At 43.3% G+C, this 27,407-nt stretch overlaps 1 protein-coding gene across 1 annotated transcript in view; it reads left to right on the top strand.

The window, feature by feature from the left end:
- polr1a (RNA polymerase I subunit A) overlaps positions 1-27,407 on the top strand; it is a 151,741-nt gene that overhangs the window by 67,680 nt on the left and 56,654 nt on the right. The window contains exons 16-24 of the mRNA XM_033039941.1: positions 3,964-4,147; positions 8,312-8,394; positions 9,268-9,426; positions 11,887-11,985; positions 15,850-16,002; positions 17,848-17,930; positions 20,362-20,527; positions 23,427-23,648; positions 25,814-26,056. Coding sequence (XP_032895832.1) covers positions 3,964-4,147; positions 8,312-8,394; positions 9,268-9,426; positions 11,887-11,985; positions 15,850-16,002; positions 17,848-17,930; positions 20,362-20,527; positions 23,427-23,648; positions 25,814-26,056 — 1,392 coding nt within the window. The remainder of the gene's footprint in view (positions 1-3,963; positions 4,148-8,311; positions 8,395-9,267; positions 9,427-11,886; positions 11,986-15,849; positions 16,003-17,847; positions 17,931-20,361; positions 20,528-23,426; positions 23,649-25,813; positions 26,057-27,407) is intronic.

Below are 27,407 nucleotides of genomic sequence, written 5' to 3'. Positions count from 1 at the left end.
AATGTTGGGGAAGTCCAGAACTAGGGGTCACAGTTTAAGGATAAGAGGAAAGTCTTTTAGGACCGAGATGAGAAAATCATTTTTTACACAGAGTGGTGAATCTGTGGAGTTCTCTGCCACAGAAGGTAGTTGAGGCCAGTTCATTGGCTATATTTAAGAGGGAGTTAGATGTGGCCCTTGTGGCTAAAGGGATCAGGGGGTATGGAGAGAAGGCAGGGATGGGATACTGAGTTGGATGATCAACCATGATCATATTGAATGGCGTGCAGGCTCGAAGGGCCATATGGCCTACTCCTGCACCTATTTTCTATGTTTCTATGTTTCTAATCTTGTATTCTGATTCAATCCAGCTCTGATCTGATGCAGGGTCCAAGAGGCAATAGACAATAGGTGCAGGAGTAGGCCATTCAGCCCTTCAGGCCAGCACCGCCATTCAATGTGATCATGGCTGAACATCCACAATCAGTACCCCGTTTCTGCCTTCTCCCCATGTCCCCTGACTCTGCATTTTCTAATTTCCCTGCAGCTCCACAATATGATACTGGAACTTCCTGACAATATAAAGCTTTGCCGGCAGACCCAGCAGCAGAGTAAGACAAGAGCTTTGCCCTTCTTATCCGTCAGTACGCCCCAGGCTGACCGATCAGTACAAGAGTGAGGAATAATTTCCATTTAAATAAGTTGAGTGGCACAGCAGATCTGTAATCAGAATTTAAGTCTATAAAAATCAGCCTTTAAGTCTATTAAAAAATAATAATGGAAGACATATTGACTTATCGAGTTATCCACATGATATTTTAATACAGCTTGAAAAGATTACGATGCAAATTTTCCTCCCATTTGAGTTAGTTTCTTTATAGTTGTCCTTTTGATATTGGCTGTGGGGAGGTCACATTCAGGTCACGGGAAGATTATGTATTTTTCTCCAATTATAAATGATAGCAGGGCACTTAATAAATTCCAACATTGAGTGTTCATTGCACTTGATGTTTCCACTAGTGGGAGAGTCTAGGACCAGAGGCCATAGCCTCAGAATAAAAGGATGTACCTCTAAAAGGGAGATGAGGAGGAATTTATTATAGTCAGAGGGTGGTGAATGTGGGGAATTAATTGCCACAGAATGCTGTGGAGGCCAGGTCGATGGATTAACATATTCTTGATTAGTACGGGCGTGGGAGGCTATGAGGCTGAGCCCCCTCTTCACCTATGACTGCACACCTGTACATGGTACTAACACCATCATCAAGTATGCAGATGATACAACGGTGATTGGCCTCATCAGCAACAACGATGAGTCGGCCTACAGGGAGGAGGTCCAGCACTTAGCAGCATGGTGCGCTGACAACAACCTGGCCCTTAACTCCAAGAAGACCAAGGAGCTCATTGTAGACTTCAGGAAGTCCAGGGGCGGCACGCACACCCCCATCCACATTAACGGGACGGAGGTGGAACGTGTTTCTAGCTTCAGGTTCCTGGGTGTTAACATCTCCGATGACCTCTCTTGGACCCACAATACCTCAACTCTGATTAAGAAGGCTCACCAGCGTCTCTTCTTCCTGAGGAGACTGAAGAAGGTCCATCTGTCTCCTCAGATCCTGGTGAACTTCTACCGCTGCACCATCGAGAGCATCCTTACCAACTGTATCACAGTATGGTATGGCAACTGCTCTGTCTCCGACCGGAAGGCATTGCAGAGGGTGGTGAAAATTGCCCAACGCATCACCTGTTCCTCGCTCCCCTCCATTGAGTCTGTCCAAAGCAAGCGTTGTCTGCGAAGGGCGCTCAGCATCGCCAAGGACTGCTCTCACCCCAACCATGGACTGTTTACCCTCCTACCATCCGGGAGGCGCTACAGGTCTCTCCGTTGCCGGACCAGCAGGTCCAGGAACAGCTTCTTCCCGGCGGCTGTCACTCTACTCAACAACGTACCTCGGTGACTGCCAATCACCCCCCCCCCCCTGGACACTCCTCCCACAGGAAAAACACTATGTCTGTATATATGCTAATGTAAATATTTATTCAAATCATATGCTATGTCGCTCTTCCAGGGAGATGCTAAATGCATTTCGTTGTCTCTGTACTGTACACGGACAATGACAATTAAAGTTGAATCTGAATCTGAATCTGAATCTGAGGAGAAGGCAGGAGAATGCGGTTGAAGGAAAGCTAGATCAGCCATGATTGAATAGCTGAGTAGACTTGATGGGCCAAATGGCCTAATTCTGCTAATAACCAATTGAACATGAGCACGATTAAGAAGGGTTTCGGCCCGAAACGTCGCCTATTTCCTTCGCTCCATAGATGCTGCTGCACCCGCTGAGTTTCCCCAGCAATTTTGTGTACCTTCGATATTCCAGCATCTGCAGTTCCCTTTTGAACTCAATACTTTATGTTCGATGAGACAAGTTACCTAGCATCAGAACCTGTTAGTGAGAATATTATCACTGTGCAATAAGTAATATATTGTATCAGACCAGTTTAGTTCATTTCCCGCCACAAACAGGAGCCCTGATTCTGAGCTGCCAGATTTTTTTGCATGAGACTTTGTCAAGACCTGGCTAGTCTAGATATTACGGATATTGTGAGCCATTTTCAGGGGCTCTATTAACATTACTTGCTCAATAAACCCCATAACAAAAACACAGGGGGCGCTGACCTGTGCGCGGCTGCCCAGCCAGCAGCTGTCTGTCTTTTCATCTTTTTTTTATTTTTAGTTAGTTAAAGTGTTTTTGTTTCTGGAGTTCTAGACTTTTTTATGTGGGGGGTGGGGGGGGTAGGGGGAAACTACCTTTCAGGGTCCCTACCTGAAAGCCATGATCATATTGAATGGCGGTGCAGGCTTGAAGGGCCGAATGGCCTACTCCTGCACCTAATTTCTATGTTTCTACCTGGTCGAAGAGGCAGCTTTTCTCCGGGCTGCAGCTTCGACCCGTCCTCGCGGCCTACCAGCGGGCCTGGAGCGGCGTTTCCTGTCGGGCACTGCCCAGAACCACGGCTTCGGCAGCGGCACAGCGCTGGAGCGCTATCGTGGAGCGGGCGATGCCTTGCCTGGGTCACCGCGCTGGAGCTCCGGTGAGCTGAAGACCGCCGGGAACAACATCGAGGAGCTGCGGGTTTGAGGAGCGGCCGGCCGCGGGCGGCGGCGCCGAACTTTACACCGGGAGCCTGGGATCTCGCGACGAGATCGCCAGTTGTGGAGCTCCAACCGGCGCGGCCTTGTTGGCTTCGGAAGCCGCGGCCTCCAGTACGGAAGCGGCCGTTCCAGGGTTCCCAGGCCGCTGCGAGGATTCTCCCGACACCGGAACAACATCACCCGGCGAGAACGGCCAGGAACATCGGGCCTCCGTAGAGGCAACTGTGGAGGCCTCAATGGGCCCGACTATGGGTGAACTGGGGTTGGGGACTGGACATTGTGCCTTCCCTCATGGTGGGAGCCATTGTGGGGGGATGTTCTTTATGTTTAAAACTCTTATTAATGTTATGTCTGTGTTCCTTCTTCATGTGCTGCATTGGCAAGAAGCATCTCACTACACCTAGGTGTATGTGACTAATAAATAACCTTTGATCCTTTGAACCTTTGAACCTATCAAAGATTAGCCAGTCATTTGTCTTAGTTGGTTTAGTGCCCTTGTTAGTTACTACAAAGGAATTAATTTAGTGTGAAGCACCTTGAGACACTTCTAAAAGCCATGCTGAAGTGATATACAAACTCGAGTTCATTCTTTTTAGACGTTTTTATTAATTTAAAATGTATATGATTTCCAACACCCTTCCCTCTACTTTCAGTCTGAAGAAGAGTTCCAACCTGAAACGACACCCATCCCTTTTCTCAAGAGATGCTGCTTGACTTACTCCAACATTTTGTGTTTACCTATTAATAATGTGGCAGGATATGATTTCATTCCAATGTTTACTGAATTGCTAAGACGTGAAGAAAAATGCAGGTTTTCTTTTTAATGGCAGGTTATTATTCTGGAAGGAGAACTGCTTTGTGGTGTTCTGGACAAAGCTCACTATGGCAGTTCAGCTTATGGGCTAGTCCACTGTTGCCAGGAGCTGTATGGTGGCGAGACCAGTGGAAAACTACTGACCTGTTTGGCACGACTCTTTACTGCTTATCTCCAGCTCTACCGGGGATTTACTTTAGGTAACAGATAACTTGCTGTATAATACTTGCTCTGTCTCCCCACTGGATCCTTTCATTCTTCAGTACAGAAGGAATATTATTTTCACAGCTTTGCATTGAAATACCTTGTCAATCAGACTTGTACCCTTGCAGAAATTCCAGTACAAAAGCTGGATACCTGCTGAATGTTCACTAACCTTCTCCTCCCGTTCAACACAAAATTCTTAAGGGGTTGGACAGGCTAGATGCAGGAAGATTGTTCCCGATATTGGGGAAGTCCAGGACAAGGGGTCACAGTTTATGGATAAAGGGGAAATCCTTTAGAACCAAGATGAGAAAAACATTTTTCACACAGAGAGTGGTGAATCTCTGGAACTCTCTGCCACAGAAGGTAGTTGAGGACAGTTCATTTGCTATATTTAAGAGGGAGTTAGATGTGGCCCTTGTGGCTAAAGGGATCAGGGGGTATGGAGAGAAGGCAGATACAGGATACTGAGTTAGATGATCAGCCATGATCATATTGAATGGCGGTGCAGTCTCGAAGGGCCGAATGGCCTACTCCTGCACCTATTTTCTATGTTTCAATGTAACACCTATGGGGAAACATGGATATGGAGAGGATGTTTCCACTAGCAGGCAAGTCTAGGACCAGAGGCCATAGCTTCAGAATAAAAGGACATGCCTTTAAAAAGGAGATACAAAGGAATTTCTTTAGTCAGAGTGTGGTGAATCTGTGGAATTCTTTGCCGCAGAAGGCTGTGGAGGCCAAGTCGGTGGATATATTTAAGGCAGAGATAGATAGAATCTTGATAGGTATGGGTGTCAGAGGTTATAGGGAGAAGGCAGGAGAATGAGAGGCAGGGTTAGGAGTGAGTGATAGATCAGCCATGATTGAATGGTGGAACAGATTTGATGGGCCAAATGGCCTAATTCTGCCTCTATCACTTATGATTTTATGATACCATGTCAATCAGACGTGTACCCCTGCAGAAATCCCAGTACAAAAGCTGGATACCGGCTGAATGTTTACTAATCTCCCCCTACCATTCAACACTTATGGGGAAACATGAATGGAGAGGATGTTTCCACTAGTGGGCGAGTCTAGGTTCAGAGTAGAGTTGATGGATCGAATGTCCTAATTTTGCTCCTATAATTTATGAAACATCCGAGCAAGAAGGTACTGACATTTAGTCAGATTGGTGGAACTACAAATGAACCAAGTAGATCTATAAAAGATGGTGTGTTTAAAAATACATTGTTTGAATAGCTGTTTAGAGAATCTGGTTGGAAAACATTACAATCACTTGAAGGTATTTGGCAAAGTGTTGGGGATGAAGCTATCAGAGTTGATCAAAGTGTATGGTAATTTGTAGAATGAAAGGAATGGAATCTACCGAAGCATGAAGGTCAATTTATTATTCATGGCTAATCTGATTGTAATCTCAACTCACCACTCCTGCCTACGGGTGGTAATCATTTACTAACTTGCTTATCTATCTCAGTCATAAAATTATCCAAACACTGTTTGCACAACCTTTTGAGGTTCTAAAGACATGTAACCCTCTGCCAGAAATAACTATACCTAATTTTTATCTGATATAGGTCTCCCTTTATTTTTAAACAGTGACGTTCCAGGTCTCAGTTTCAATGAAAGCTCCCCTCATATTTCTGAACTCTGGTAGATACTAGACTAGCCTGTCCAGCCTTTCCTCATCATACAAACTACCCATTCCAGGTATTAATCTAGTAAACCGTCTCTGAAATGTTTCCACCACATTCTCTTAAATTGCACTATTAAATAAGACAACTAATATATATGCAGTACTCCAGATGTGATCTTTCCTTCATTATACTCCATTTGCCATACATTTGTGCATTTACTTAACCCACATAACATTTTCATAAACGCCTTAGGTATTTTACACAACCTACTTTCCAATCACAAATTCTTCATATTCTGCTCGGGTAGCTGGCATATACCTCTTACTTCGCTTGTCTCTTGTATGTTTTGTTTTTAAAGTGTGTGGAACAAAATTCGTATGTAATTTGTTAAATTAAAATTACTTTGTAATTTAGAGTCGTAGAAAGCATAGAAAAAAGGGCCTTTCAGCCCAACTTGATCATGCTGACCAAAACGCCTAATCTACGTTAGTCCTACCTTGGTTTAGTTTAGTTTATTTTCATGTGTACTGAGGTACAGTGAAAACATTTTGTTGCGTACCAACCAGTCAGGGGAAAGACAATACATGATAACAATTGAGCCATCCACGTGGTAAAGGGAATACCGTGAATAACATTTAGCGCAAGATAGAGTCCAGTAACGTCCAATCAATGATAGTCCAATTAAGTAGATAGTGGCTCAGGACAGCTCCAGTTGTTGGTAGGGTGGTTCAGTTGCTTGATAACAGCTGGGAAGCAACTGTCCCTGAATCTGGAGATGTGCGTTTTCACACTTCTAAAACTCTTGCCTGATGGGAGAGGGGAGAAGAGCGAGTGGACAGGGTGCAACTCCTCCTTGATTATGCTGTTGGCCATCCCGAGGCAGCGTGATTGATAAATTGAGTCTATGGATTGGTTTGTATGATGTTGCGTCCACAATTCTATGTAATTTCTTGATGTCTTGGATGGAGCTGTTCCCAAACCGTGCTGTGATGCTTCCCGATAAAATGCTTTCAACTGCGCATCAGTAAAAGTTGGTGAGAGTTGTTGGGAACATGCCGAACCTCCTAAGCCTTCTAAGGAAGTAGATGTTTTGCCGTGCTTTCCTGGCCATTGCTTCAATTTGGATGGTCCAGGACAGCTTGTTGGTGATATTTAGCCCTCGGAATTTGCAGCTTTCAACTATCTCTACTTCGGCACCGTCAATATATGTGTACCACTTCTCTTCCTGAAGTCAGCCACTATATCCTTTGTCTTGCTGGCATTGAGAACAAGGTTGTTATCTCAACACCATGTCGCAAGATTCTCCATCTCCTTCCTGGACTCCATCTCATAATTATTTGATATCCGGCCTACAACGGTGGTGTCGCCTGCAAATTTGTAAATTTAGTTAGATTTGTACATGGCTGCACAGTTGTGGGTGTACAAGGAGTAAAGAAGGGGGATGAGAACGCATCCTTGTGGAGTATCAGTGTTGAGGATTATCGTGGAGGATGATTTGTCCCCTATCCTCACTGATTAGCATCTGTTGGTCAGGAAGTCGATCCAGTTGCAGAGATGAGTGCTGACTCGTAAATCCGCAAGTTTGGTGATGAGCTTGGATGGGATAATGTTGTTAAAGGCAGAGCTGTAGTCTATGAATAAATCTGTCAGTACCTGTTTGAGTTTGGCTCATATCTCACTAAACCGTTCCCATCCATGTATCTGTCCAAATGTCTTGTAAATGTTGTGTTATAATACTTGCCTCAACTACCTCCTCTGACAGCTTGTTCCATATACTCACTACCCTCTATATGAAAAAATATACTCCTTGGGTTCCTATTCAATCTTTTCCCTCTTACTTTAAATCTGTGTCCTCTGGTTCTTGATTCCTGAACTGATTTTGTTTCCCAAATCTACTCTATCTACCATTTCTCTGCCCATTTGCGGAGCTGATCATAATGATGCTCAAATTTTTGAAAACCATCTTTGCTATCTACATTACAACCCACTTTCGTGTTATCTGCGAACTTATTAATCATGCCTATTACTTTCTCATCCAAATTATTCATATAAACCAAGAGAATGGGGCCAGCAATGGGACCGATCCCTGAGGCACCCTTGTAGTCACAGGCCACCAGTCTGATAGACAACCTTCCACCATCACCCTCTGCCTACTTCCATGAAGTCAATTTTCTTTCCAGTCAGTAGCTCTTCCTGGATCCCATGCGATCTAACCGTAGAAAATATCCTACCATGGAGAACTTTTTAAAATCTGGAATTTGTTGCTTTTTTTTCACATTTCCTATGCATTTCCAACGAGTAATATTGAACCTCATGCATGTTATGACTTTGTGGCTGCAGTAAGATACAAAATGCAGATTTATTCTAGATTGTAATAGGTTCCTCTATGAATTTCAAGAGGAAAAATATTTTTTTTGGAAAGGTTAAAACATGCTGCGAAGTCAGGAAATGTTCTCTTGAATGATAATATGTCAGAAGCTTCAAGTCAACATTTGCTAAATTGTGCTTTTCTTTAAAATGTAGATGTTGAGGACATTCTAGTGAAGCCCAAGGCAGACGCAAAGCGAAAAAAAATCATTGCACAACTGGCGCAGTGTGGAGCCAAGGTAAAGAAGTGACTCCTTTCCAATAGGACAAGCTTTTAACTAATAGATAAGCTTAGTTTGTATTTCATCGCAAGTTTTGGATAAAGGATGGCAACACGATGTGTATTTAACATTGAAATCGTACAAGACCAACACCAGGAAATGTTCTGACATATTTGCAGAGTGATAAGAAATGGTGATTTTTGTATTTCATTCCATCCAAAGTGCATTCTCATGGGCCTGTCCCACTTAGGCTATTTTTAGGCGACTGTCATAGTCGTAGCAGGTCGCTGAAAAACTGGCGACTGGACCCTCCTTCGACATAAAATTTGAAATAGAATCATACTTTAACAACAAAAAAAACAAAGTCAGCACCAACGACAACCTACGTAATCCTGGCAACAACCTACGTCATCCTGGCGACAACCTGTGTCATCCTGGTGACAACCTACCACAGCACCTACGTCAGGAGAAGTCAAGCTACAATCATTGGCATCAAGCCGATTGTCGCCGAAAAGTTTTGAACATTTCAAAATCCAGCGGCGACCAGAAAAACGCTACGATTCTTTGGCTGACTGAGGAGACTACTCACAACCATAGAGGCAACACCCCGGCGACCATGTGGCGACCGACTAGTCGCCTGTAGTCACCTAAAAATCACCTAGGTGGGACACGGGCATCACTCACAACATGATTGATTTTTCCAGACCTTTTGAGCTTTGCCTGAAACTTCACTGTAAAGAAATTATGCTCAAGGTTTTTGTGCTGTAAAATGCATGTGTGTGTAAAAAAAAAGAAAAAAGATTATATGTTTATTGTTAGATGTCATGGAATGTCATGTTTGCTAGTTTGCTGAATAGAAATTTAACTCAAGCATATCTATCTTGTCTTTAGGCCATCCGAAATGCATTTAATTTGCCAGAGTCTGCCTCATGTGAAGAAGCTCAGGATAAGTGGCAAAATGCTCACCTCAGTAAAGATCCCAGGGACATGAATGTAGTGGACCTGAAATTTAAAGAAGAAGTGAATCAGTACAACAACCAGATCAACAGGGTCAGAAATGAGGAACAAATACTGTTTTTATTTAAATTACTAATAAATGTTTGTTTTGTTGGAGGCAATGGGGATGATTGCTGTGGAATACAACATTTCCTGTAGTTTTCACCGAGTGTTAGTGTTGCCAACAGAGTGGATGTTCCAAATAGCATAGTTTCATCTATTGTGTATTAAAATACAGTAGCTCTTCTGCACAAGGGACTTTCTTTCAATTCCCATCATGTCCATCCTTTTGTGTGTGGGGATTTATTATGTTGTTTACTTGAACAACGGGCCAAATGCGGGCAAATGGGGCTAGCTTAGATGGGGCATCTTGGTCAACATGGACGAGTTGGGCCAAATGGCCTGATTCCGTGTTGTAAATTGATTTGTAGTCAGAGTGAAAGCCAGTAGGCAGGAAATTTTCATCCTGCTAAATATTCTCAGCTGAACAGAAAGCAGTGGTGATTTTGTTGTGTTTTATTTTTCACTATTGTTGTCCAGACCTGACTAAGGAATGAAGTGGGGGCTTCCAGTTATTTGTCTCCTCAGTATAATTGACTTTGCGAAATAGTGTTGAATATTTTTGCTGCTGAGCATGGTTCAAGCAGTGAGGACCGGTTTCCATGAGAACTTGCACAATTTTCTTTCGCAACTCATGGTTTCATATAGGAAAAATATTGCGATGTATCAAATTGCCAGTTGCATTAAATAGTTGTGTAATATAAATGTGTTATTGAATGAATGACAGGATTTGTGCATCAGGTTGGCTGTACCTAGAAATTCTTTATTTTGTAAATTTATCATTGAATTTATAGTCATTGATGAGTGCACTTAGTTTCTGCAGAAATGCCAGCAAACTGCGAGAAAGCAGGTGCCGCATCTTCATTTCACAACTGCAGAGAGGGAAAGTAAATGTATAATGCTCAGTTGTTGGGAAATTGCTAGAAACTGCTATTAAGGTCCTGGTTGATTAGACAACGTCAACGTGGTTTGTTGAAAATGAAATCTGTTTGGCAAATTTAATATTTCTTGGATGTAACTGGCAGGGTAGAATGGACAGGAAGGTGGCTGGAGGAAGATGATGGAAAATGTGAGCTTCTTCACCTTTAGGCAGCACAGTGGTGCAACGGGTAGAGCTGCTGCACAGGAGACCCGGGGTCGATCCTGACCTTGGATGCTATCTGTGCGGAGTGACCATGTGGGTTTCCTCAAGATGCTCCGGTTTCTTCCCACACGCCAAAGATGTGAAGGTTTATAGGTTAATTGGCCTCTGTGAATTGCCCCTAATGTGTAGGGAGCGGATAAGAAAGTGTGAAAGTGGGTAGGAGTGGACTCGATGAGAAATGTGGCCTGTTTCCTTGCTGTATCTATAAAGTAAAAAAAAGTATAGAGATTCCTTTTGTGAAGAAGTGAGAAATCTGCAAATGAAGTCCACAGAAGAAATTGCCGTTCCGAAAATGAATAAGCTTGCAGCTATTACAATAAATCCAGAAGGCAAATAATAGCCTTTATTATAAGGGGGTTAATGAGGAAATCTTGCCTCAGGGCTTTGGTGAGATGATAGTTGGAGAATTGTGTAAAGAGTTTATCTCTAATCATTTGAATATTTTCTCTCGGATGACCAGGTTGAAATCTGCAATGAAGTGATTATAATATTAGGGGAGTGGGCAAGAGTGATCTATAGTGATTGGTGTTAAAAAGAGTAAGGTTTGCAAAACAGCGCTTACAATTCTGAAAGGAATCGATTGAGACATATCCTTGCTGTGGAGTCCCAAGCTACGAAAAGGAATGTGCCTTTTTGGATGAGAGGAAAAAATTCAGTGGGAAGTAACTTTTTGGAATTCTGAACTCCTCGGAGGAATGCTTGGTCATTGTGTACATCCATAAATTGATACTAGAAGATTTATGAACACTAAAACAAGGGATATGTGGATAATGCAGAAAAATGCAGGATTGGCCACATTCTTATTGAATAGCAGACCAACATGAATGTCGGGCCACCAGTCTTGGTAAATGTACAAAGTGTAGCTGTAGATGTTTAAATCTTTTAAATGTTTCCACATAATTTACTGTAGATATTGAAGATCTAAAATATGTTTCAAAAATATGTACTGAAATAAAATGATAATGGAAATATCATCAGTGCACTCACTAAACGCTAAAATTATGTACTGAAATAAAATGATAATTTAAATATCATCAGTGCATTTAATGATTAAATCACATTGGTTTGCAAATAAACATTTTTATTTCATTTTCAAAGCAATTTTCAAACTAGAATGAGATGAGAAGACCAGATTGTCTCTCCAAACTAGACTATCTGTTAGACGGGGTTGCCATGTTCACTTCCCTTTCCCCTTCATTTTAAATGCATGAAACTAAAAAAATATTAAATGGAGCATTGTTTGGATTGATATTACATTGTACTTCTTCTGTTACTGATATCTTGTGTGTATATTTTGTTTTGATTTACAGGTGTGCATGCCTCTGGGTCTTCACAGACAGTTTCCAGAGAACAACCTTCAGCTCATGGTACAGTCTGGTGCAAAGGGCTCGGCTGTAAATACCATGCAGGTATTATGTTTCTTCAATAGCAGTTTGGTGCTTTTGTACCGTGACTAGAAAACTGGAGGAAGTCGGAGATACAAGGAACTGCAGATGCTCAAAGTACTGGAGTAACTCAGCAGGTCAACAAAGTGTCCCAGCCCAAAACATCACCTGTCCGTGTTCTGAAGAGATGCTGCCTGACCTATTGGGTTACTTGAGCACTTTGTGTCTTGTTTGTGCTGGAGGAAGTCTATGGATCTGGCAGCAATTGTGCAGGGAGTTAGGAATTGTTGATGTTTCAAGTCAAGACTCTTCATCGGGATCGAGAGTGTAAGGGGGAAGATAGATGGTATAAAGAGAAGAGGGGAAGGGTGTGTGATGGGGGGCTGGTTGGTAATAGGTGGGCCGAGGTGGGGTGAAGGTTGATGGGCATTTGCAGCCAGGTAGGGTAGTGGAAAGGTTGGAGTTTGGAGACGCAGGAAGAGGAGGAAGCAGACAAGAAAAATATATGGCAGATAGGTGGTATGGCAAAGGAACAAAAACGTGAGGACCGGAGGTGGTTCAGAAGGAGAGAAAAGAACATGAGGTGGAGGGTCACCTGAAAACATAAAATTCAATGTTCGTACTATTGGATTGTAGCCTACACAGGCAGAATATGAGGTGTCATTCTTCCAGTTTGTGTTGGACTTCGCTCTGGAGTGAAGAAGATCGGGGTCTTCTAAGAAGAGGAGTTGAAATGGCATGTAATCAGTCTCTGATACAGGGTCTCGACATAAAACAGCGACTATCCCTCAGCTTCCTTAGATGCTGCCTGATCTGAATTCTTCCAGCAGCTTGATTTTTTTTTTGCAGAACAAAATCTGTAATCTTTTATGTCTCCATTTGTACCATCTCTCCAGTATAAAGCATGCAAATGGGTCCTTTAGTCCACCAAGTCCGCACTTCACAATCAATCCCATTTTATTTTCCCCATGCTCCTATCGACTATCTTCAGATTGCTCAACTCATCTTCGGACTGGTGACTGTTTACAATTAATTCACTGAACTACACGTGTTTGTGGGAGGAAATCAGAGCAGCCATAAGGAACCCACACAACCACAAGGATTCGGAATTTAATCTAGGTTACTGGACCTATGAGGTAGCAGCTCAGCTGCTGAACCAATGCTAAAGAAAAGTCTGAGAGCTCTTGAGGTTAACCTAATAAGAATATTTACTTTGATAGGAAACTTAGAAAACAGTTATTTTAAACAAGGATTTGGAAGCCCAGCTCAAACCAGTGCAGGACCTTCAGTGAATAGTTTTGTTTTGTTTATTATTGTCACTGAGGTACAGTGAAAAGCATTTTTTTTGCGTGCTATCGAGAGCGAAAAGACTATACATGATTACAATCAAGCCGTCCACAATGGACAGATACAGGATAAAGTTTAGTGCAAGATAATGTCCAGTAAAGTCTGATTAAAGATAGTTCAAAAGTCTCCAGTGAGGTAAATGGTAGGTCAGGACCACACACTAGTTGGTGTTAGGATGGTCAGTTGCCTGATAATAGCTGGGAAGAAAATGTCCCAGAATCTGGAGGTATCCGTTTTCACACTTCCAAACCTCTTGCCTGAAAGGATAGGGGAGAAGAGTGAGTGACTGGGGTGCGACTGATCGTTGATTATGCTGGTGGCCTTGCTGAGGCAGTGTGAAGTGTGGATGGTCGATGGAAGGGAGATTGGTTAGGCCCCGGGGAGTGTTGTAGAGCAGAGGGATCTAGGAGTACAGGTGCACAGTTTCCTGAACATTTTGTTACACGTAGGTAGGGAGTTAAAGAAGGCTTTTGGTGCATTGGCCTTCATCAGTCAGGCTATTGAAGTTGGGACGTTATGTTACAGGTGTTCCTGTTACAATACATGTTACAGTTGATACAGCAGACATTGGTGTGGCCGCATTTGGAGCGTTGTGTTCAGTCATTAGGCTGGAAAGGGTGCAGAAAAGATTTACAAGGATGTTGCCAAGACTTGAGGCCTTGGCTATAGGGAGAGATTGGGCAAGCAGGAAGCTAAAGGGTCATCTTATAGAAGTGTGTAAAATCATGAAGGGAATTGATAGGGTGAATGAACTGAATATTTTACCCAGGGAATGGGAATCAAAAAGGAGAGGACATAGGTTTACGGTGAGAGGGGAAACATTTAATAGGGACCTGAGAGGCGTGGGTTGAAAGTTGGGCCGAACGGCCTGTTTCTACACTGTGTGACTCTATGACTTTCTGTGAAGTAACTCCATTTGAGTGACTGGGATTATTTGGTGCCTTGACTCTGGACATCTATGTTCTGCCATAGATTCAATGCGGAATACAAGAGCAGACTCAGCAATAAACTCACTGCACACTCGGGGTAATTTACAGAACCAATTAACTTACAAACCTGCACATTGGGATGTGGGAGGAAACTGGAGCACTTGGAGAAAACCCACAGAGCCACAGGGAGAAATCATGGTGGCACAGCAGTCAGAGACCCGGGTTCGATCCCGACTACGGGTGCTGTCTATATGGAGTTTGTACGTTTCCCCGTGATCTGCATGGGTTTTCTCCAAGATCTTCGGTATCCTCCCACACAAAGACGTACAGGTTTGTAGGTTAATTGGCTTGGTTAATTGGCTTGATAAAAATGTCCAAGTTGGCGATATGCAGAGTACTGCCCTGCCGACTACAAAATTCTGAAGGTTCAGTGGGAGAATGTGCAAACTCCACACAGACAGTGGCCGAGTTCAGGATCAAACCCAGGTCTCTGGCGCTGTGAGGCAGCAACTCTAGCAGCAATCATAAAAGTCGGGTATGCCAGCCTGTTCACTTTTGTCCTCCACATTTCAACGCACAGCCATGGGAATCAGAGACCAGTTCACACATGAGGAAGATAAACACAAAAAGCTGGAATAACTCGTGGCAAAGTACAAAGTGAATTTACAGAAAACTCAGCTTTAAGTGTTGAATAGGTCAGGAGGACACATTATTGGCAACAATGCTGAATACAAGATTCAACTCTGGAGAAAAAGAATAGGTCACGTTTCAGGTCGAGACCCTTCTTCAGACTGAGAGTCTGGAGAAAGGGAAACGAGAGATACAAAAGGTGATGTGGAAAGATCTAGAACAAATGAATAAAATAAATATAAAAAAGTAATGATGATAAAGGAACCAGGCCATTGTTAGCTAGGCGAGAACGAGCACAGACAATGAGACTCAACAAGACGACTTTGAAGCTGATACGACTTGGTAGGGAGAGAGGAAGAGATCCATGGTCTCTTCATCGCCCATGTCACCCATGGCTCTTGGTGAAACTATGACAAAAGATAAATATGCTTTCACCCAAGTAATTTGTCGTGCTGCAAACAATCAATTGTAGGAAGTGAGAAATAGGCATAATCTTGAGATTCTGAGTCAGATTAAAATCCGGGAAGGTGCTTCCTCACATGTTCACCGAGTTCCCATGGTATTAATTTTGCCTGAAAACCTTGTGGCTGAAATAGTGTGAATAGTTTTAAATTGTGCTCATTAAGATAAGGACAGCTTGGTGGGACAGCGGTAGAGCTGCTACCTTATACTGCCAGATAACCGGGTTCGATCCTGACTATGGGTGCTATCTGTACGGAATTTGTACGCTCTCTCTGTGACCGTGTGGGTTTTCTTCAGGTGCTCCAGTATCCTCCCACATTCCAAAGACACCCAGGTTTGTAGGTTAATTGGCTTCTGTAAAATTGTCCCTAGAGTGTAGGATAGAACTAGTGAACGGGTGATGGCTGGTCAGCATGGACTCGGTGGCCTTAGGGCCTGTTTCCACGCTGTACCCCTAAAACAAAAACAATTATAACTGCTTCTGTCTGTGGATAAGTGGCACTTTTATTTCCATTTTCAGATTTCGTGTCTTCTTGGACAGATTGAGCTGGAAGGACGGCGACCTCCATTGATGCCCTCTGGAAAATCATTGCCCTGTTTCCAACCTTACGACTTCACTCCACGTTCTGGCGGTTTTGTAACTGGCCGCTTTCTTACTGGTATCAGCCCTCCGGTAAAGGAAACTTTATGATGGTTCTTGGTAACTCTCCTGCTGCTGCTGCTGATGTTACAGAGGCCGTGATAGTACAAGTCCACTTTATGCCTGATTAAAGCTAATTATACAGTTATATCCTCTAAGGTTCTAATGTTTGGTCCAAGTGCCTAATTTGAGGAAGGACATTCTTGCTATTGAGGGAGTGCAGCATAGGTTTACAAGGTTAATTCCCCGGATGGCGGGACTGTCATGTGCTGAGAGAATGGAGCAGCTGGTCCTGTACACTCTGGAGTTTAGAAGGATGAGAGTGAAATCTCATTGAAACATAAAAAATTGTTAAGGGCTTGGACACACGAGAGGCAGGAAACGTGTTCCCGATGTTGGGGTAGTCCAGAACCAGGGGGCACAGTTTAAGAATAAGAAGTAAGCCATTTAGAACGGAGACGAGGAAACACTTTTTCTCACAGTGAGTGGTGAGTCTGTGGAATTCTCTGCCTCAGAGGGCGGTGGAGGCAGGTTCTCTGGATGCTTTCAAGAGAGAGCTAGATAGGGCTCTTAAAAATAGCGGAGTCAGGGGATATGGGGAGAAGGCAGGAACGGGTACTGATTGTGGATGATCAGCCATGATCACATTGAATGGCGGTGCTGGCTCGAAGGGCCAAATGGCCTACTCCTGCACCTACTGTCTAGTGTCTATTGCCGACGCGGTCAATAGTTCTTTGTTATCACGTACAGACGTACTGTGAAATTATTTTTGTACATTGCCTGTACATTAGAGCCACAAGTTATGTCGTTTTCGTAGATCATATTTGCAGTCGGGATGCAAGGTACTTTCCCAGAGTTAGCTGTTGTCGGTGGAGGCTCAATGGATTGCACGCTTTGCTCGATCCAAAACCTTGACAATTCCAACGCCCTGCCCCCTCCCCACAGATGTTGCTTGATCTGCTGCGGTCCTCCAGCTAATTTTTTATTTTTTTCCTTTTGGCAAAGAACAGTCCGATAGTGATCAGATAATCCTTTTGCAGCGGCAAACAAATAATATTTGAGAAGGAATTATTGCTGAAGACATAAAAGAATGTTTTTTTTAGAAGTTTAGGAGTTTCTGAAAAATTAGCACAATAGCCAAATTTTGCAGATGCTGGAAATATGAAATGGATGTTGGCACTTGAGATAGGAATAGGAGCGAGCTTGTGGTACCGCAGCTTGTTTCACCATTTAATCTGACAACAAAATGCTGGAAATGCTTAGAAGGTCAGGCAATGTCTGGAGAATGGAAGAAATGTTTTTTTTCGGGAACCTTGCACAGAACATCCTTTCCTTGTCCTCTTGTGTATTTACAAGGTTTTTGCTTTTCCTTATAGAAGATTGCTTCAAGTGGTGGGTGGGCTGAGACTCTGTATAATAGTCATAGTCATGGAGTAATATAGCGTGGGAACAGGCCCTTCGGCTTAACTTGCCCACGCCGACCAACATACCCCATCTACACTAGTGCCACCTGCCTGCGTGTGGCACATATCTCTCTAACCTATGTTATCCGTGTACCTGTCCAAATGTTTTTAAAACATTGTGATAGTACCTGGCTCTTTCTGTGTTCCATATACCTACCACCCATGCGTGTTTGAAAAATAAAAAGTTACCCCTCAGGTTCCTGTTAAATCTTTCCCCTCTCACCTTAAAAGTGTTTCCTCTGGTTCTAGATCCCTCTACTTGGGGTAAAAGACTGAGTATGTACCCTACCTATTCCTGTGATTTGTTTCTGATAAAATGTCCTCTGCCTGTTTGAGTTCAGTGTGATGTCTCAGTGCAAGTTGTTTTGAAGTTATATAAATCTTCATGTCCAAATGCCATTCTCTCATGCTGCAGGAATTTTTCTTTCACTGCATGGCTGGCAGGGAAGGTCTGGTAGACACGGCTGTAAAAACCAGTCGTTCTGGGTACCTTCAAAGGTAAGAAACTATTTAAATATTCAGTTCAGTTTAGTTCATTGTCATGTGTACCGAGGTACAGTGAAAAGATTTTGTTGTGTGCTATCCAGTCAGCAGAAAGACAATACATGATTACATTCGAGCCATTTACAGTGTGTCTGATAAGTGAATTACGTTTAGTGCAAAGTAAAGCAAGCACAGTACGATCAAGGATAGTCCGAGGGTCACCAAAGAGATAGATAGTAGTTCAGCACTGCTCTCTGGTTACGGTAGGATGATTCAGTTGCCTGATAACAGCTAAGAAAAAACTATCCCTGAATCTGGTGTTTTTTTCACACTTCTATATCTTTTGCCTGATGGGAGAGAGGAGAAGAGGGAGTGGCCAGGGTGCGACTTGTCCTTGATTATGCTGCTGGCCTTGCCGAGGCTGCGTCAGGTATAAATGGAGTCAATAGAAGGGAGGTTGGTTTGTGTGATGGTCTGGGCTGTGTGCACAATTCGCTGTAAGGAGGAGTAAAATGGAGATTTTTGCCTCCATTAAAGATGTTTTGTAGTTATGTGACTGCGATGTACGTGGAGAGTGGTTTATAAGGGAAATTTATCTCCTTTTCTAAGAAATTAAGAAGAAAAATGATGAAATACATTAATTTGAGTTGTACGCTACAGAACAGGCTTTTTGGCTCAACTCGTCCCTGCCAAACAAGATGTATTTTCTATCATCTTTTAAACGTTGAATGATACTTGCCTCTACCACATCCTCTAGCAGCTCATTCTATGTTCCTATCGGCATCTGTTTTCAAAGAGGTAATTGGTATGTCATTGAGGGTAGTGCAGATGATGTAGTCCATGCAGATGTAGGTAAGACCATTGAGGTTCCATATGGGAGGCTGTACAAGAGGTTGGATTGGTTTTGTTGTCTATTCTCAGCACCTCTCCCAATTTGTGCTTACTACTATGTCAGATCATCACAGGGATAGGAAGAAGGGACATTTGTCATTGTCTTACTTTCCTTTGATTCTGGAAGCATATATGTGTGGAGATCAAATAAGGACCTTCTTGGGCATGCTTGGACATTCTTTATGAATTTTCAGTGTTTTGCAACACATTTAGGCTGAGGTGATGAGCAAAGGTCACATGAAAAAGTAGGATATAGAAGATTTGTGGTCATATAATGTTATTCATGACCTGACATCCTATCTAAAGTACCTGAGTACCAGCAACAAGACTAATCTCAAATAAAGAAAATGAGCTACCAGGAAAGTTCTGAAAGCTCAAATACCACAGGGAACAGAAATACATTTGGGTATTAACCCCAATGTGAAAAATATTAAATGGCTTGAGCAAGAGAAGAGAACATGGGTAATGAGAGTAGGAATAGGACATCTCGTTCTTCAAGCTTGCTCCACTGTTCATTTAGATTGTTAACCATTTACCTCTTCATTTTCCTCTATCCCTTGATTTACTTAATATCCAGGGACTATTATAATGTAGGAGGTTTGGTAGCCAATTGCATGGAATAAGATCTCACAAACAGCATTGTGTTAATAAGCACATAATATGTTCCAAGGTGAGGAGATAAAAATTAGCTCGGCCATCACTAACCTCCTTGTGATGGAAATGTGTTCTGCAACAGTGGTGCTACCTGATGTAGTCACAATAATGCTTTGTACTTGATTTCTGAAATTCAGTTCTATAAAATCAATAAAACTAAACTTTGGCAGCGAATTGCAAAGAATTATTCTGCTTTCCCCAACCACACCTGCATATCTGTGCCGTGTAACCAATAAATCCACGTGAAAGAGATAATACAGTCTAAGTTTAATCTCCTATTTGAAAGATGCCGCATCCAATAATGCAGCAGTTATGCCCCATTGTGGAGTCTAAGCCGAGATCATAGGTCTGGGGTGTCATTTGAACCCCTTGACCACGTGTCAAACTGAACCATGGCTAACAAAGAAAAGAAAATAATGGGCCTGTCCCACTTTCACGAGTTATTCATGAATTCTCCCGGGTTTTCCCCTTGATTCAAACTTGCAGAATGTTCGTAACGAGTCCGTAGTAGGTCGTAGGAGTTCGTAGATATATTGTAGCGGACCGTTATGCTAGCCGTAGGTACTCGTGGCATCAGGTAAGTCGGGATGTTTTTTCCAGCCCAATAAAAAATGTCCACGAGTAAAAAAATGGTCGGGATGAAAGAAATTGCAACTTTTTACTCGTAAGGAGGGCATCAAAATAGTCGTGGGAATTCGTAGACATACTCGTAGGAGTTCATGAACATAGTCGTGGAAGGTCGTAGGAGATCGTAGATTACCACGATCTTGATTTATTGTTTAGGTCCTTTAAACTCGGTAGAGTTTTTGAATTAAGTCGTGAAAGTGGGACAGGCCCTTAATACTGACAGTAGTAATTAAAAGAAGAAATCATGATATTGATTATTTGAATTTTACCTTAGATGCATTATAAAACATCTGGAGGGGCTGGTGGTGCAATATGACCTGACCGTACGAGACAGTGATGGCAGTGTTGTGCAGTTCCTTTATGGTGAGGATGGCTTGGATATCCCAAAGACTCCGTTCCTGCAGCCAAAACAGTTTCCTTTCATTACTGATAACTACGAGGTGAGTTGTCCTTTGACGTGTTTTGCCTACGGGATGTATTGCAATGGAATAGAATTATTCAGGAAAGATTGAGAAAATCTTTCTAGTATCTACACAGAAATGAACCCCCAATCATGCCGAGTCATAGAAGGATACAGCCCTTTCGGCCCAACTTGTCCATGCCGACCAAGACGTCCCACCTAAGCTTGTCCCATTTGCACACATTTGGCCCATATCCTTCTAAACCTTTCCTATCAATGTACCTGTCCAAGTGATTTTAAATGTTGTTATAGTACCTCCCTCAACTATCCCCTCTGGCAGCTCGTTCCATGTACCCATCATCCTCTGTCTGAAAAAGTTGCCCTCGCGTTCTAGATTACTCTCAGTTATTTTAAAGGCCATTTTTATTTTAAATATTTTAAATTGCTTTAAGAGTTTATGTATACTTTAGTAATATCAATGCCAATCAATACCAATTCCAATATTTTATTGCATAGAACAGAAGAAAATAAGTAATGGGAGTGGAAATACGTTATCTGTCCCTTCAATCCTGCTCATAGAGTGATACAGCGTTGAAACAGGCCCTTCGGCCCAACTTGCCCACACCGGCCAACATGTCCCAGCTGCACTAGTCCCACCTGCCTGTGTTTTGTCAATATTCCTCCAAACCTGTCCTATCCATGCAGCTGTCTAACTGTTTCTTAAACGTTGGGTTAGTCCTTGCCTAAACTACCTCCTCTGGCAGCTTGTTCTATGCACCTGCCTGCTCTGTAATCTTTTAAGATCGTGACTGCTCTTTTCCCGCTTTATCTCTTATCCCTTGATTCCCTAATGTCCAGAATCAATGTCTGTTTGAATGAACTCTGTGACAGAGGCCCCACAGCCCTCTAATTCACCATCCATTGCATGAGGAGTCACTTTCCCAAGTGGCCTGTTCCCTATTTTTAAGATTGTGACCCAATTAGGGAAAACTCCTCTCTTCATCCAGCCCGCTGAACCCGTGAAATTGTAAGTTTCGACCTCTCTTTCCTCTAAACTCGAAAGAATAGAGGATTTGGCGAAGTGGCGAGCTTTACATATGGCAAAACCTGAACTAATTGGGTAAATCTTGACTGATCCCACTTTGGCAAGTTCATCTCTTTTTTTCTTTTTAATGAGGTGAGTAAAATTGAATAATATTCCAGGTGCGAATGACCAAGGCCTTATGTTGTTGTAAAACTTAGTTGATTTATAATATAAAGAAGAACTTTTTCCCAGGCTGCAGTAAGGCCACTGTTCCGTGATTTACTGAGTCATGCAACAATAACAGGTGGGGAAAAAAAGGCCCATTGGGTCATGTCCAGAATTGCCCGATGTGGTTCCACACATTGTTAGTCAACATGGAGGGAGCTGGCATCAAGCAGTGGAGCTTCTGTAGTGACCTCTGGTGTCAGGATTAGGCAAAAGAGCCAAGAAAATATTAGAGACCCAAAAGTCTGCAGGTGCTGAAATCTTGAGCGAAAATCAAAGTGCTGGAGGAACCTAACATCTGTGGATGGAAATGGACAGAGAACGTTTTAGGTCCTTTAACCTTTGTCCAAACTAATGGAGTAGAGGGGAGAAAGTTGGTGGAAAGAAGTGAGGGGAAGGAGTGGGGATGAAGCTGGCAACTGATGGGTGGGCTCAGGTGAGGAGGGGTGATTAACAGATGGGTCAGGAGGGGGAGAGATGGGTGGGGGCTGGATGGTGAAGTGGGGAAGACAAATGGGTGAGATGTGGAATAGAAACATAGAAAATAGGTGCAGGAGGAGGCCATTCGGCCCTTCGAGCCAGAACCGCCATTCATTGTGATCGTGGCTGATCGGCCCCAATCAATAACCCGTGCCTGCCTTCTCCCCATATCTCTTGATTCCACTAGCCCCTAGAGCTCTATCTAACTCTCTCTTAAATCCACCCAGTGATTTGGCCTCCACTGCCCTCTGCTGCAGGGAATTCCACATATATTCTGATATGGGAGGAAGATGGGGCATTACATAGATAGAAACATAGAAATTAGGTGCAGGAGTAGGCCATTCGGCCCTTCGAGCCTGCACCGCCATTCAATATGATCATGGATGATCATCCAACTCAGTATCCTATACCTGCCTTCTCTCCATACCCCCTGATCCCTTTAGCCACAAGGGCCACATCTAACTCCCTCTTAAATATAGCCAATGAACTGGCCTCAGCTACCTTCTGTGGCAGAGAGTTCCAGAGATTCACCACTCTCTGTGTGAAAAATGTTTTACTCATCTCGGTCCTAAAGGATTTCCCCTTGATCCTTAAACTGTGACCCCTTGTCCTGGACTTCCCCAACATCGGGAACAATCTTCCTGCATCTAGCCTGTCCAACCCCTTAAGAATGTTGATGCAGAACCATAAGGGGGGGACAGTGAGTGGAAGGGAACGGGAGGGAATGGGTGTGAAAATAGGGGAGCCGGTGCAGAGAAGGATGGAAGATGTGCAGGTGGAGGAGGGGAACAGAACTAGGTGAGTCGAAAGGGAGAGGGGAAAGACAGGAGTGCACAGAGGGGGAGATACTTGATAGGTGGGAAGGAAAGAGGAAGATATAAAGCTGTTTATTCCACTACTTACAGTGGATAGTGTGTACAGCACTAGGTAATTCAGTCATTTATACCTATCAGAGAGTGCTGAATCTGTAGAATTCATTGCCGTTAATGGATATTTTTAAGGCGGAGATTGACAGATTCTTGATCAGTAAGGGTGCCGGATTTGGGGAGGGCAGGAGAATGGGGTTGAGAGGGAAAGATAGATCAGCCATGATTGAATGGCGGAGCAGACTTGATGGGACGAAGGGCCTAATTCTGCCTCTATAACTTATGAACATGAAAATTCCAATGATAAGGATAAAAATATTAACTCCATTGGTTTTACTTCTTAGGTCATCAAAAAGTCAAAGCGCTTGGAAGAGGTATTACATAAAATGGATTGTGAGGCTGCAGCCAAGCACCATAAAGCAGTAAAGAGATGGAAGTCGAGGCACTCTGCTCCCTCCCCTCGTCTCGGTGCTTTCCTGCTGTTTTCACAGAAAAAGCTGAGTGAAATCAAGGAGGTGACTCCAGAAGGGAAGATGTTGTATACCAGAGATCCTGTAACCCAGCGAGTGAGTATGTGACATCCTCAAGGAGTGTGTTTACATAAGGAACCGCAGTTTATTTCATCCGTCAAGTCGACCCCAGCTGGAGCCTGTGGTTTGATAGTATTGCTGCTCTTCCGTCACTGACCTCAACCCTTGCTCCCAACTGAGTTACCACTATGACACAGGAGGAGGACATTCACCACATTCTTCGAATCCGACCTTTCTGTCCTGGGCCTCCTCCATGGCCAGAGTGAGTCCCACTGCAAATTGGTGGAGCAGCACCTCATATTTCGCTTGGGCAGTTTGCACCCCAGCGGTATGAACATTGACTTCTCCAATTTCAGGTAGTCCTTGCTTTCTACCTCCTTCCCCTCCCCTTCTCAGCTCTCCCACATCCTACTTGCTCCGCCTCTTCCTTTCTTCTTCCCTGTCCCACCCCCTCATCAATCTGAAGAAGGGTCTCGACCTGAAATGTCACCCATTCCTTCGCTCCATAGATGCTGCCTCACCCGCTGAGTTTCTCCATAATTTTTGTCTACCTTCACCACATTGAACGTATGTTCATTCTTGGTGGATTCCCGTCCCTGTTTATTTTATCCCTATTATCCCCTTGGTTAGTATGGGATGTCAGGGGTTATGGAGAGAAGGCAGGAGAATCGGGGTTAAGAGGGAAAGATAGATCAGCCATGATCGAATTGCATAGACATTTATGGGCGAAATGACCAAATTCTGCTCCTACACTTCATGAATTTTTTTCATCTCATTATAACTTATTCTCTTTCACATGCCCGTCAACGTCCATCCAATTCTCTTGCCATCATGAATGCTGGTGCTAATTTTCAGTGGCCACTTAACCTACAAATGTGCTTTACGGATGTGGAAGGTAACCAGAGAAACTCATGCAGTCAAAGGGAGAACACACAGACCTCACGCAGGCAGCACCCAGGTGGAGAATCGAACCAACATTGCGAGGCAACAGCACTGACTGCTGTGCCACCGTGCAGTCCTTCCTTTAGATACATTTCACATTCTCGCTCACTCGGCACAGAGGGTGAAGGTGGGTGGAGAGGCTATCACTGCTGTCTTATGGGCCATATGAACAAGCTCGTCAATTAACAGATACTATGGGCTGTATACATGTTAGTCCAGATTGTGCACGAATGTTGCCTATAGACTCTCGTACCTGCACTGAATTGGGCCAAATGCCATGTGCTTGAATTGGATGGTAGATCTTGGTGTGGTAAGGATGTGCTGCTGGACAAGCTTTGATGCAAGTTTATTCAGCCTTTTGTTCTTAACGTACTGCCTCACAATCTCTGCCACTATCTCAACCCTTCAGTCCCCCACCTAGCCATTATCTCCAAATCAACCCCTCTTCACCTGTATCCGTCTATCTCTCGCTGATTCTTGCCCCACCCCTCTTCCCATCTAGTTTAGTTTCTTATTGTCATGTGGTTCAGTCTCCTCTACTCATTCCAGGTGAAGGGTGTCTATCTGAATTGTCAAATATAGATTTCCCTCCACAGATGCTGCCTGACCGGCTGTGTTCTTCCACTTCTTCCTTTTAGCTGCACATTCCATCGTTTGCAGTCTCATGTGCTTCCGCCAGCACTACACTGCACCCCCGTAACTGGCACAGTGAACACAGGAATATTTTACCTATTTTTAAACAGATCAGATATGCCACACACCAAAACAATCAAGTCAAACTTAAATACAATAGGTGGAGCGAAGGGAAAGATACAGAGTGCAGAATATAGTTGTCAGCATTGTTGTGCATCAGCTCAATAGACAAAGTCCAATGTCCACAATGGGATAGAGGTGAATCAGATAGTACTCTAGCTTGTGGACAGTTGAAAACCCTAGTGCTTTCATGCTTCTGTACTCCTGCTGGACGGTACCAGGGAGAAGAAGGAATGACCGGGGTGGGACAGATCTTTGATTAAGTTGCTGATCTTCTGAGGCAGCTTGAAGGGTAGATGGAGTCGATGGTGGGGCGTCTGGTCTGTGTGATGAACTGGGCTGCATCTACAACTCTCTGCAATTTCTTGCAGTCTTGGGCAGAGCTATTCGCAAACCAAGCTGTGCTTTCTGTGGTGTATCTGTAGAAGTTTTCAAGAGTCCGTGGAAACATGCTTGATTTCCCCACTCCCCACAGCACTAACGCAGTTTGTTCTTATTGTACACAGTTGCAGGAGCTTTGGGAGTCGCTGGATTCAAGGAGCAAAAATAAATATTTGAAGAAGGCTGCTCACTGTCCTGACCCCTGCAATTCTGTTTATCGTCCGGATATTTACTTTGGTTCAGTTTCAGAAGACTTTAATGACATTGTGCATAAATACTTAAATGAAAAGGAATTCAATGCTCCCAGAAAATCCAGCAAGTCAGAGCTGTCACCAGAATGGTATTTATCACGTGTATTATCTGATCTAGTATTTTTAAACTTCTCTTGTAAAAGTAATAAGAAAAGCAATGGACGGCACAGACACCTAAGTTTGATCCTGACCACAGTGCTGTCTGCAGAGTTTGTATGTTCCCACTGTGACCGCATGGGTTTTCTTCGGGTGTTCCGGTTTCCTCCCAAGCCCCAAAGATGTGCAGGTTTGTAGTTTAATTGGATTTGGTAAAAATTGTAAATGAGAATTTTTATACTGACGAATTGTAATGTTTATGTTGGCCTAAAATAGGACACCTTGATAGTGTCCTCTGTGATGTTCAAAGGAAAGACTCTGAACTCTTGAAGTGTTTTGTAGGATAGTGTTAGTGTATGGGATGATCACTGGTTGGCATGGGTTAGAGGACCTGTTTACGTGTTGCACTTTGAAAGTCTAAAGTCAGTCACATTGGTGCCTTGATGGCGTGCCAGAGGAGGTGAAAATCCGTTTAAAAAATAATACAGGGATGAAAGATGAAGGTAAATCTGTAGCAAAAGACAAAAGTAAAATTAAACCATATAATAACCATATAACCATATAACAATTACAGCACGGAAACAGGCCATCTCGGCCCTTCTAGTCCGTGCCGAACACGTATTCTCCCCTAGTCCCATCTACCTGCACTCAGACCATAACCCACCATTCCTTTCCCGTCCATATAACTATCCAATTTATTTTTAAATGATAAAATCGAACCTGCCTCCACCACCTTCACTGGAAGCTCATTCCACACAGCTACCACTCTCTGAGTAAAGAAGTTCCCCCTCATGTTACCCCTAAACTTCTGTCCCTAAAGGTGTTGATTTGATTAATGAGTGGTACTACGTCCTAAATGCTACTGCGTGGACTGGGCTCAATACTCAGCTTATCACGTGCCAAACATAGAAGAACATTTAGGAGTGAATCTGTTTTTACATTATCACGGATGTGCAGTGGAGAGAGGCAGTGACATATGCGGCTCTAACACCGGCAGTATCTGCATTAGCAAAGCTGCAAATTTACACCATTGATGGAGCAATCTTTCAACCTTTCAATACTTTTTTTAGTGCTGCAACCTTAAATAGTTACAGTATGTTGCGAGGTTAATTTTTGTACCTTTGCAGTCAATGATTAACTACGAGATGTGCGGCTTTAATTGATCTCTATTTTGTTCTAGTGCTTTCATTGTGGTCACCAGTTAAATCTACATATCCGTCCCAGACTCTTTGCACTGCTGCCACAACAAGTCTTGTGGATATTGTAAAGTGTAGTCCTATCAAGAGAAGTGTGTATTCCTTTGACTTTACAGGGGAGGGGGGGGGGGGCGAGAGATTGGTTTTAGATTGCAGTTTTAACCATATTCTCATAG

The sequence above is a fragment of the Amblyraja radiata genome, chromosome 1 (genome assembly GCF_010909765.2).
Source record: "Amblyraja radiata isolate CabotCenter1 chromosome 1, sAmbRad1.1.pri, whole genome shotgun sequence".
Taxonomy (NCBI): Eukaryota; Metazoa; Chordata; class Chondrichthyes; order Rajiformes; family Rajidae; genus Amblyraja; species Amblyraja radiata.
This window is presented reverse-complemented; position numbering and strand designations above follow the sequence as displayed.